At 40.5% G+C, this 13,154-nt stretch overlaps 1 protein-coding gene across 26 annotated transcripts in view; it reads right to left on the bottom strand.

The window, feature by feature from the left end:
• Positions 1 to 13,154, bottom strand: part of AFDN (afadin, adherens junction formation factor) — a 529,325-nt gene that overhangs the window by 222,163 nt on the left and 294,008 nt on the right. For 19 of the 26 annotated variants that reach the window (XM_075862614.1, XM_075862630.1, XM_075862615.1 and 16 more), the window contains 2 exons: positions 9,296 to 9,316; positions 8,358 to 8,503 (listed from right to left, as the gene is read on the bottom strand). In XM_075862614.1, the coding sequence (XP_075718729.1) occupies positions 8,358 to 8,503; positions 9,296 to 9,316 (167 nt within the window). The remainder of the gene's footprint in view (positions 1 to 8,357; positions 8,504 to 9,295; positions 9,317 to 13,154) is intronic. The other 7 variants (XM_075862617.1, XM_075862641.1, XM_075862629.1 and 4 more) reach the window with 1 other exon arrangement.

Raw genomic sequence — 13,154 nt, 5'->3', positions numbered from 1 at the left:
ATTCAAAGATGAACTTTATTCACCTACAGAGTTATAGTCATCTAAAGAAGCGCATAGCAAAATTGTGAAATTTGCTCTGGTCATTCAGCTGTAAAACAGCCTAGTCCTTAACCGGTTAAGGAAGTGTTCTCTTAGTTTTGCCGGTGCTAGACTAGAATTGCTCAACTTGGCATTGGAAATCATGCAGTTAGGACGCTGACTCCCATCACGTTCCGTTATACATCTGAATCCATATTGTACATATTCGTCCGACCACTTTCTTTTTGTGCTTGACATAGTTAGTATGAAGGGATTAAAATTTGAAGAAAGAAATCACACGACGTACCATCACGACAGTCACAAGTCGACTACTGAGCGTACCAAATTCCCTGCAGCACAGATAGGCCAAGCGATGTAGCGTGATCACCTGCAGCCAATGATGGCCAAGCAGGGCGTGTCATCACGAATCATATGAGTCGGATATGTGTCTTGACCTCCGCCGAACCCCTGAGACTGACTCACCGAACCCTTGGGGTTCGATCGAACCCAGGTTAAGAACCACTGCCTTAGAAGCAAAGGAGCACCAAGAGGATTATGAGGCCTCCTTTTTATTAGGCACCATATCCAGTTTGAAGAGGTCTTGCGGTGTCAAAACATTGGAAACCCCCAAAAGCTACCCTATTTGACAAATTACACTCCTCAAGGAACTTATCGAGAGGTATACTGGGCATTTAGAGTCCACAGGTTATTTGCTGCATTTTGTGGAATTAGGCTGGGTTCACACGAGCATGTTTGGTCCATAAAAGACGGAACGTATTTCGGCCGCAAGTCCCGGACCGGGCTCCTAGCTTCATAGTTATGTACGACTCTAGGAGTCCCTGCCTCGCTGCGGGACAACTGTCCCGTACTGTAATCATGTTTTCAGTATGGGACAGTAGTTCCACGGAGAGGCAGGGACTCCTAGCGTCGTACATAACTATAATGCTAGGAGCCCGACTCCCTGCAGTGTGTTCGGTCCGGGACTTGCGGCCAAAATACGTTTCGTCCTTTACGGACCGAACATGCTCGTGTGAATCCAGCCTTAGGCTGTGCAATCGAAAATCTAAATTTTTCCGATAAAGGGTACACATTTTTAATCTGGACAAGGAATAAAGGAGAAAAAGCACCCCAACATTTGTAAAGCAACACCCCATATGTGGTCATAAACTGCTGGTTGGACAAATGGCAGCGCTCAGAAAGGCAGCAGCGCTATTTCGCATGTAGATTTTGCTGGATTGGTTTCTAGGCGCCATGTCGCATTTGCAGAGCTCCTGAGGTACCAGTGCAGGAGTGCAGGGGAAACCCCTTAAAAAGTGACACTATTTTGGAAACTAGACCACTTGAGGAATTCATTGTAGTTTTCATGGGGTGTATGTGATTTTTTTGATCAGTTTTTATTCTATTTTTTAAGAGACGTGGTGACTAAAAAACAGCAATTCTACTTTTTTTTACAGCATTCTCTCTGTGCTATAGATGACATTCACTTTATTCTGTAGGGCGATACGATTACGGCGATACCCTATGTTTCTAAGTTTTTTTTCTGTCTTATGGCGTCTGCACAATAAAATACTTTCTATAAAAATAATTTACTTGAGGACTTGTTTTTCGCGTAACGAACTGTAGTTTCGATCAGTACCATTTTTAGGTACATTCGACTTTTTGATCTCTTTTTATTCCATTTTTTTGGGAAGTGAAGTGATCAAAAAATTGTGATTCTGGTATGGTTTATTATTATTATTTTCTATTATGGCGTTCACCACGCGGGATAAATAACTAAATACTTTTGTAGTTCAGGCCGTTATGGACGCAGCAATACCAATTATGTATAGCGGATTTGTTTATTTTTTTTAATAAAAGGACTGATCAGGGAAAAAGGGGGATTTTTACTTTTAAACTTTTTACACAACTTTTTTGAACTTTTTATTTTGTCCCACTAGGGGACTTGAAGGCAGGAGGCCCCGATTGCAATTTTAATACACTGCACTACATGCGGTGTATTAGAGCTGTGAGCAAGGATAGTGGGTCCTGACTGTTAGGACCCACTAGGCTTCCGTAGATGCCATAGCCGGACACCATTGTTAGGCCTCCGATTGCCATAGCAACCATCGCCACTCGCTATCATGTTGAGGGACATCGATGGTGGTTTAACCCCTAAGAAGCCGTGATCGCTATTGAACGTGGCTTCTAAGGGGTTAATCAGCGGGGACACCGCGATTGGTCTACGCTGAAGGAGCTGTGGCAACTGCTGTACGAGACAGCAGTGGTCACAGCTCCTGTATGTGTCGGGAGGATGGCCGAAATGGCCGTTCCTCCCGCGACATACTACTCAGTCATGGAGCGCAAACGATGTGCTTACCATGACTGAATAGTACGTTAAGGAGCGGGAAGAGGTTACCATATAATGTACTGGGAGACTGAATTTTTTTTTTTTATTTGTGGGCTGAAATTGGAAAAAACAGATTCCTGCATTGTTTTTTGGGTTTCGTTTTTACGGATTTCACCGTGCGGTAAAAACGAATCTGCGGCTCAATAGGATTGGTACATAAAGCTTTTTAATCACTTTTTATGGAATTTTTTTTTTTTTTTTTTTTTTTTAAGATAAGCGGACTAAAAAAATGATGATTTTGCCATTTTAAATTATTTATTTTTTATGGCATTGACCGTGTGCTATAATTGGCATACTTTATTCTGTGGGTCGATACTGATACGGCGGTATCATATGCATATATAATTTGCACAATAATCACTTTTTTAAGAAGATCATTTATTTTTTGTGTCACCATATTCCAAGAGCCATAACTTCTTTATTTTTCAGTCAAAAAAGTTGTGTAAGGGCTTATTTGCAAAAAGGGTTGTAGTTTTTGTTGGGACTATTTTGGTGTACATGCGACTTTTTGATCAAATTTTATTCTATACTTTGTGAGGTGTGGTGACCAAAAAAGTGTTTGTTTTTTTTTTTGCAGTGTTCACCCTGCGGGAAAAAGAACGTTATAGTTTTATAGTTTGGGTCATTACGAAGGCGGCGATACCAAATGTGTACTTTTTTACGGTTTTATTTTTTTCATGTAAGAAAATACTTCTTCTAAGGCAAAAAAAAGCTGTTTTTTTTAACTAAACGTATTTTTACACTTAATTTTACAAACATTTTTAGTAACTATTTTTTTTTTCTCACTAGGGTACTTGAAGACCTGCAGCACTGAATGCTGCTATAATACATCACACTACCTACATAGCGTAGCGTATTATAACTGTCAGTGTGACGCTGACAGGAAGCCTATCAGGACCAGCCAGAAGCTGGTCCTCATAGGCTTCCGTACATGGCAGACCCGGAGGCCAGATCAAGTAGTGGGGGTTGTCGATGTGTTTAAATGATAGCATTCTATCGTCGCATTTAAGGGGTTAAATTCCGAAACAAACAGCGATGGACAGCTGGACGACAACAGTGGAGTGTCAACTGTCAGACAGCTAACCTCCCAGTTCCTACTGTCACCGACCGCGTGCACCGGGAATGACTCCATGACTACGTCCTGGTGCAGGTAGAAATTTTCCGCGAAGACGTACAATTGCATCGTTGTGCAGGGTAAAGGAAAATGTCCCTTTTATTATAGACATATAATGTCTGTCTTTCAATGTCCCATGAGCCATGGCTGTAGAAAAAGTCCTGGCCATGGGAAATTGCTCAAGGCAAAACAAGACATGACAATTAGACATTTTCTTGTCTTGTTTACCAAAGGGAGAGAGGAGAATCTGCCTTTGAACTCCTGGCTGCCTACTCTGCAGGGAGATGTAGTTGGGGAAGCATCCTGTGATGCATTCCTACCCCCTTCCCCCGGCGTACTCATGAGTTGGCAGGTGAAGTCATACCAGTGTGCAAACACTCGAGAGCCGGGCGCGAGTGGCAATATTGTGCCTGCTGAATGAAAAGAAAGAAGGCTGGCACTGCCCTAATTCAGGCACAATACAGTCTCTGCGGAGAGATCCCTGTTTGCTTATACACATGGAATGCAGCTGTCAACTTGTTGCCCACGGGGTGCTCATCGTTAGAAAACAGCACGTATGAAACTTGAATGTAAAAGGTAGCAATCACGAGGCACTCACCGTATGTGGCAATAAAAGGATTTATTGAAAATGATCTCTGTCTAGGATGTGGAAAAGCCTACGACCGTTTCACGCTACAAGCGCTTTATCAAGGAACATGCGTCACTTCCTCTTTGTTCCTTTCATATCATGCTTTTCATGAGCTTACATAATACGTTTCACCGAAAGGAGTAGCAAAAAGTACACAACAATTGGTAGCAGAGCTATACAATGTAACAAAAACATACTCTGCACAATAAATATCATTTTTTACATAATCTAAATTTTATTTTAAAAACCGAGGCACTGGGACCGCTGGGTCTTAATGACCGCAACGATCTCCGTTCTTTCTTAAAATAAATGATGTTACATTTTCATTATATTTATTGTGCAGAGTTTTTGTTACATTGTATAACTCAATTGTGTACTTTTTGCTACTCCTTTCGGTAAAACGTGTTATGTAAGCTCATGAAGCTTATGTAAGCTCATGAAGAGCATGATATAAAAGGAGCAAAGAGGAAGTGATGCATGGGCCTTGATAAAGCGCTTGTAGCGTGAAACGGTCATAGGCTTTTCAACATCAGACAGACCGAGATAATTTTCAATAAATCCTTTTATTGCTACATACGACGAGTGCCTCGTGCTTGCTACCTTTTACAATATTGTGCCTGCGCCTGACTCAGGAGCTAATGCACCAGCTGGGCTTAAATAGCCCAGCGCCAGTGCACTAGCTCTCTTTTTGCATGCTCCCACCACCAACGGAGGACTTCTGTCATGCTTGGACGCTCACCGCCACAAGCTATCCCCTAGACAACGTGCATAAAGTATCCTGCTTTCCCCCTGGTCACATTAACCCTTTCCTGCACTACCCTCACATCCCCTGGTAACCCCTATTTCCCCCCCTGGTCCTGCATATTCCCCTGGTATTTAACCCTTTACTTCCCCTAGACGAATAATACTGTGCCACGTGTAGTGTCAAGTGTAGCTAACACATAGTACTAGTTATGTGTATTGAGGTATACGGATACTATACTGTGAATATATATTTGGTGTATTTGGTGTTTAATAGAGTGTGATTACTGATAGCAATAAAGCTTTACTATAAAATTGTGTTGTGAATCGCTGCGTGCACACACATTTAGAAGCAAGGTAAATAGAGAAGCATAATACAAAGGAAAAAAGGTAGGAAAGCTAGGTGTGACCCTAATAAAAGGAGATAGCAATAGTGGGTGACACTAGCCGGTGAACCCCACTAAATACTATCCCTTTTACATGCGGACAGGGGTAAAGGGGTGCAGTTTCCCAAATGGGTTCACTTTTGGAATGTTTCCACTGTTTTGGTCCCTCAGAGGCTTTGCAAATGCATGAAACCCGGAAACCAATCCAGCTAAATTTGAGCTCAAAGCCAGTGTTTCAGTCTATTGCCACACTAGCGCCACATGTAGAATATTTGTAAAAACTGCAGAATCTGGGCAATAGTTATTGAGTTGCATTTCTCTGGTACAACCTTCTGTGTTACAGAAAAAAATGGATTTTCTAATAAAAACCCACAAAAAACACCCGATAAATTTCACTATCACTTTGCTTTAATTCCTGTGAAACACCTAAAGGTTTAAGAAACGTTCTAAATACCCCTTTAAATACTTTGAGTGCAGTTTATAAAATTGGGTGACATGTTTTTTTTCTTCTAATATACACGTATAAGGCCCTCAATCACTTCAGAACCAAACTGGTCCCTAAATAAACAATAGGTTTTAAAAAATTTCTTGAAATTGCTGCTAAATTTATAAGCCTTGTAACATCCTGGAAAAATAAAAGGATATTCAAAAATCACCATCACCAAATCGAATACACTGCGACTTCTTTTTGTGGGGCTATATAAAGGACTCCGTGTATCTGCCCTCCCAGTCATAGGATCTGAATGACCTGAGACAATGCATCACTGAAATAGTGGAGTCCATATCCGAGGATATGCTAGCACGCGTCTGGACAGAACTGGACTATCGCCTAGGCATTTGCTGTGCCACCAACGGAAATCACTTTGAACCGCTGTAGTGTATAGATAAAACTTGGATAGTGTGTCTTTTCATGTTAAAATTAATCATGCTCTCTCGGTTATGAATACTACGGCTATAAATTTTGCACCATCTATTTAAATCACCCTGTATTATGGCAATTCTGACCTGAATCAAAATCACGATAAATTGAACATTATTGAACGATTTAGGCCACGCCCCACCACTATTTGCATGCTACGCCATTGAGTTAATATTTATCCCGAGCCTGCTGTATACTACAGTATATAATATACCCCGACACTGCCCTCACAGTATAATGCCCCCATAGTGCTCCCCAAAGAGTATAATACCCTTATAGCGCTCCCCACATATAATAGTGCCTCTATAACTGCCTCCACACAGTATAATGCCCCCATAACTGCCTCCACACAGTATAATGCCCCCATAGCTGCCCCCACACAGTATAATGCCCCCATAACTGTTCTCCACACCGTATAATGCCCACATAACTGCCCCCCACACAGTATAATAACCTCCATAACTGCCCTCCCAATAGTATAATGCCCCCCATAACTGTCCCCATAGCTGAACCTCACACAGTATAAAGTCCGCCATAGGATCCATAGAGCGAACAAGACAATGGAGGTAGCCCACAGATGTTCAATTAGGTTCAAGTCTGGCAAATTAAGGGGTCAGGGAAGTACTTGGAAGTCTTGGTCCTGCTCTTCCAACCACTGTCTGACACTCCTAGCCATGTGACACGTCGCATTGTGTCGCTGGAAGATTCCATCTGCCCCAGGGAAGACAAACCGCAAGCATGGGTGGACGTGATCTGCAACGATGGATTCATACCCAAATCGGTTCAAAGTGCCTTCCACATGGATAAGTGGGCCCAGAGAATGGCATGAAAAAAATTCCCCAGACCATAATGCTGCTGCACTAGATTGTGCTCTTCCAGCAAAGGTTGCAGGGTGTATGTGTGTATATGTGTATGGATATAGATATATATATATATATATATATATATATGCACGTTCGCAAAGTAAAATTGAGAGTGGAGTAGGATGGTTCTAAATATTCAGATGCAGAGGTATTAGAAAAGTGAGTCTCTTGGGGACAGATTATATGTGCATGTATATTTTTTGAATATCTAAAGGCTTCAGAGCGTTTACAAGGGGAGTTAAGGCCTTGTACATTATGAGATAATTTAGTTGGAGGCATAGTAACCTAAAAGTTGTGAGACTATACATACAAAACTTGGATGAAAGAGGCAATATAAGAAGATTACAAAAAGGCATAGAATCCTAAATTTGGATATAAAAAACAACTTCTGTTGTAATGTTCCAAGTGGGCGGAAAGGGGAAGATACAAAAAAGCAAAAAAGGGACTGGACGTGGACATAAGAAAAAACACAAAATAAAGTAAATTTATCTCAAATAGATACAAAGTGACGTGTCCAGCAGAATAAGAAAACCTGAACGACGTATTTCACCTGAATTGTTTTTCCTATATACTCTTTAAAATCCGGATCCCCCCTTGCCATATGCTTTAAGATTCTAATACTATTTATCAGATCGTAGTACAAATGTATATACAGAACTCTAAAGCAGCAATGATCTTCGTGATAATTTTCTGCAGAGATGCGATTCAGTGATGCTTCCAAGCAGAAAATGGTCCACTTAAATCACAGTTTACGCCAGGTTTTGGTGTAAAACGAACAAAAAAGTAGCAAATTCACAAGCCGCCACCTATTTGCAGTGAAATTTGAAACTGTCCTCGTCACTTGCCACATTTGGAAAGTGATGCAAAAAGTGGGCATGGTCTTCAATAAAAACGGTTTTCGTAAAATGTATTTAGAATAAAATTGTCTCAGAAGTTTTCTAAGGCCAGAGGAAAGAAGCCAACGTGGAGCCATGGGTTGATAGGAGTTGTTGGAAATAATGAGGGAAATGCAGTCAGACACCTGCTTTACTACAATCTACTAAGTATTCATTCACACGTTGTGGTCATATCGCGGTTAACACGATTTTGCAAATGCTGCACAAAAAAAGCGCTATAACCACAATGTGTGAATAAACCCCATTATGTTACCTGCAATAAGAATGAGCCAGGGAATTGAGGATTCCAGAGATACTGCTTTAGAATATAAAAAATTTGCGAGCTAAACCATTGGAAAATTCCATAACAAATGTTACTTTACTCACAGATACCCGTACATGGAATATAAAGCAAAAAAATTCTTACTTGAATGCCATCTGAACCAAGTGTGCCAAAACATCTTGAGCATCTAATGTGATTCGACTGAGATCTCGGTCTTGCTTTAAAAAGTTGAGCAACTCCGATGCATTTGCCATCCAGAATGCTAGTGCTCCAGCAATATTTTTTTGCTTCTGCATAGAAGAAGAAAAAACAAGTCAACTATATTTACCAAAGACAATACTAAGGGTACGTTCACAGGTTGAAAAGTGTGCCACATGCAAAACTGCGGGCAGTTACCACATTGCAAAACCAGAGCAATTTGCGGCACAACGTTAGCGGTTTTCACATGCAGTTTTTAACTCTTTTGATGTGGTTCTCAACCGCACCATAACCGCAATGTGTGAACATAGGTAAAAGTTAGTGAACGGTTAGGCTAAGAGAAAGGTTACCAAAGACCGACCAGTACCACTACATGTGCTAGTTAACAGAAAGTATTCGTTTTGCATTTCTATCTTCATCTTTACGTGTGAATGTGTAACAATGTAAAATGAACACAAGCCTTCTGTTAAAATCAGGCGGGCGCTAATAACAGATTATTGATCAACTAGAGCACATGTCTTGCTTAGGCAACCAATACCCGCAACTCTTAGCTGCAAATTACTGAGCCACAAATATTTGGTACTGGTTTGTCAAATTTCTCAAACAAAAGAATGCTGGGCCAGGTAAAACGACTCAAGTATAAAAAGTAAAGAACGGTTTGAATTATATCCACATCAAAGTGAATTACGCAGAGTATTATGGAATGCCAATTTATAAAAACAAAAATAATAATAATTAGTACAGCAAAAGCCCAGTCGCTGAATGAGTGTTATGTACTGTTCTGTTCAGCAATTTAAAAGGAGAATATTGTACTCCTATATGAAGCAGTATGAGACCAAGCTAAGCTGAAATAGTTGGGAATGCCTCCCATTGACATAGCCTACCTGGTCCCCCTGGTCTACTTCCTGGTAAAAAAAAACACAGATGAGGAGATCAAGCAAAACAGAGAAAGAAACTTGTAAACAAATATTGCAGACCAGATATTTAGTCTACGTTCACACGAGCGTATCAGATTCACGCACGTGAAAAACGTGCGTGAATCTGGTCCGTTATGCATCAGTGTGCCTGCGAGTGGCATGCGTTATTCAAGCACATCTTTTTTTTTTATTATTATTTTTAATTGAATTGATGCGTAAATCACACACCACACACGGATGTGCATCCATGTGCGGTGCGTGATTTTCATGCACCAATTTACTTCAATGGGCGATGGGAGCGTGAAAAACGCACCAATTTACTTCAATGGGCGATAGGAGCGTGAAAAACGCACCAATAAAGGACATGCAGTGAGTTTTACGCAAGGGACACAAGCTGCGTGAAAATTCCTGCATGTGTGAACGGCCCCATTGAAATCAATGGGTCCGTGTGCTGCGCGTTAATTTACCTGCGCAGCACACAGACGTTATTCACGTTCGTCTGAATGAGCCCTAATATTTACAGCTCAGAAGGCAAAACATCAGAATTTCCATCAGGTTAGACTCTGTTCACACGCTAAGGTTTTCAGCAAAAAAAAAAAACCTTGGTCTGCAGAACTATTCTTCTGGTAAAAATTATGAAAATCTCAAGAAAACCCAGACAATTCTCATTAGTAGTCAATACTGTTCGAAGCCATTGTATTATGCATCCGGCACAGCGTCGTTGTCTCCATTATGAACAGAAGGCATGATTACAATGTGAACGGAGATTAAACTAGTAACGGTTACAAATATATACTGTATTTTGGAAGATTCAGAGATCGTAAAAAGTCCAGTTTTATCTGTGAACACATAATCTGAAGCAGAGTATTACTGTATAACTAGGAGAATTTGACACTTCATATTCTAGAAAAGTAGTAAGAATAGAATATGAAGAAATATAGATGAATCAAATATTATATTTTTTATTCCTTTTTTAATTTTAGTAGATATTTCACTACTAACAGCACTGTAAGCAACATGATTGTTAAAGGGAAGGTGTCAGGAATTTTTTTTTTTTTATGTTATTGATTTTAGTAGGTCATTAAAATAATTTTTATTTATTTGTGTTGTACATTTTTCTTTCTTTTACTTATCTATGGGGGCTGCAATTTTTTTTTTCATCTCGGTATGTGTCGATTAATGACACATACAGAGCTGGAATACGCCACATACATCCCCATAGAGAATGCGAACGGGAGCCGTTCCATTCACTATAGCGTACGCATGCGAAGCTCCCACACAGTCCATAAGGAAGGTCTTCGGCAGAACGACATCCGGCGCCATTTTCATGTGGACCGGAAGCCGCGGCCAGACAGTAAGAGGACTACTTCCGGTCGCGGCTTCCGTCCATATGTTCAGAAGCAAGGACTAGGAGCGGAGGGAGCAGAGGCAGCGACAGGAGCAGGTAAGTTATGTTTGTGTGTATGTTCGTGTTATACTGTGTGATCACCACTGTATCTAATCCTCCTACACTGTGCATTCGCTCAAAAATTGGCGGCACACAGTGTAGGAGGTTTGAACATTCAACCCCCTCCTTTTTCCTGGCACTAGCCAGGAGAAAGGAGGGGGGATTGTTTGAGGACACTAGAGCGAGTGTGTCTTCTCCAATTTTGCAGCATAAAGCAACGAGGTTGCTTTACCACATGCCAATGCTGCAATTTTGGGAATTGCTCCCTCTAGTGACCAGCACATGGAAATGTTATAAATTAGAATCTAATTTATAATATTTCCTGACTTGTGAAAAAATTAAAAAAATGAGAACAATGTGTAATGATTTATATACTAACAGTTTAACAAAAAAATATATATATATATTTTTCTAGCGACACATTCCCTTTAAACATTTTATAGCTAAAGAAGACATTCAATGCGCACAGAAGGCAAACGTTATTCCTGTACTAAACCTTATTTATCCACAATACTATTGAATGAAAATTCATTTGTGCTTTATTATGAAGAGGTTGTCTTGCTTTGAAGAATCCCTGAAAGTGAGTAGTGTCTATTAATAATAATCTGATCACAAAGTGTTCCCCCGGATCAGCTGTGGAGAAAAAATAGCAGTAAGGCTACATTCACAGGAGTGTGCCCAATTTGTGTGCACAAAAAACGGACAGTATTTCCTGCAATTCATGTCGGTGTGGCATCAGTGTTCTTTACGTGTGGCATCAGTTTTTCACGTCCATGATTATCCACAACAAGCAAACAAATTTATTTATTTTTATTAATATCTCTGCATTTCTTTAACAACGGCTGTGTGAAACATGTAAGGCACACGGATGTCGTCCTTGTGCTATCCGTGTTTTTCTTGCACCCATAGACTTCAATGGGTGACAAGGTCTGAAAAAACGGACCAATATAGGACATGAAGTAAGTTTCACGCAACGGACACACGCTGCGTGAAAAATCACGCATGTCTGAATAGCCCCCACTGAAATTAATGGGTCCGTGGGCTGTCCGTTATTTCAACGGGCAGCAGATGGATGAGGAAAACGCTCAGCTGAATGAGCCCTAAGTGGGGAAACCGCAAAACACGCACTTAATTAACCCCTTGAAGCCAATCTTCTATTTAAATTTTTTCCCATCATCGCAGTCCAGGAGCCATAACCTTTTTAATTTTTACGTCAACATAGCTTTTTGTTGCGGGACGAATTGTAGTTTAACTGGTTGCCAACACAGGACGAGAATGCTCGTTCTGAGCGGCGGGTACTTCACGAATGAAGACGCGCATTCTCGTCCCGCGTGACAGCCAGCGTCGGTGCACGATCGGGATAATGACTAATACTCAGCCGCAGCCCCGCTCTAATAGCAGAGAGAAGAGAAACCTCTGCTCTCCGCCGTTAACCCCTTGAATGCCGTGATCAAAGCTAATCGCGGCGTTATAAGTAAATGAGAAGGGGGGACTGCCCTTTGATCGTGTCACAGAAAATCCCGGTTACGCAATCAAAGCCCATAACTTGTATGGCCGGACAGCCCAGGGTCCATTGAAGGACCTCAGGGCTGTCTGAACGGATTTCCTGTTAGGGCACACTGAGGTATGCCCTAACAACTGCCTGTGTACTATCAGTACACAGGCTAATGTACTGGCATATAGATATATGCCAGTACGTTAGTTCAAAAATAAAAATCGCCTTATGGGATTAAAAAAAAAGTTAAATCAATGTCAAAAACAAAATTAATGTTAAATAAATGTAAAAATAAAAAAGATACAATTTTTTTTTTACAATAAATAAACTTTTGAAAATAGAAATCCCAAAACATAAAATAAGACATATTCGGTATCGCCACGACCGTAACAATCTGAATAAATATATAACATTATTTATGGTGATCGTTGTATGGTGTAAAAATAAAAATTAAAACTGCAGAATATAAGCTCCAATGTCAATGTGTAGAATTTTTATTTTGTCCCTTCCCTTTTTCCCATCCCTTAGTTGAACTTGATGGACATGTGTCTTTTCAACCGTACTAACTACATAATGTTAATTTTATTCTGCGGGTCAATATAATTACGGAGATAGCAAATATAGATTTCCTTTTTGTTTTTAGAAAATCCATTTTAATCCATTATTTTCTGTAATACAGAAGGCTTTTCCAAAGAAATGCAACTCAATATTTATTGCCCAGCTTCTGCAGTTTTTAGAAATATCCCACATGGGGCCACAGCGTGCTTATGAACAAACACCGGCTTAGAAGCAAAAGACCACCTAGTGGATTTTGGGGCTTCATTTTCATTAGAATATATTTAGGCACCATGTCAGGTTTGAAGAGGTCTCGTGGGGCCAAAATA

The sequence above is a fragment of the Rhinoderma darwinii genome, chromosome 4 (genome assembly GCF_050947455.1).
Source record: "Rhinoderma darwinii isolate aRhiDar2 chromosome 4, aRhiDar2.hap1, whole genome shotgun sequence".
Classification (NCBI taxonomy): Eukaryota; Metazoa; Chordata; class Amphibia; order Anura; family Rhinodermatidae; genus Rhinoderma; species Rhinoderma darwinii.
This window is presented reverse-complemented; position numbering and strand designations above follow the sequence as displayed.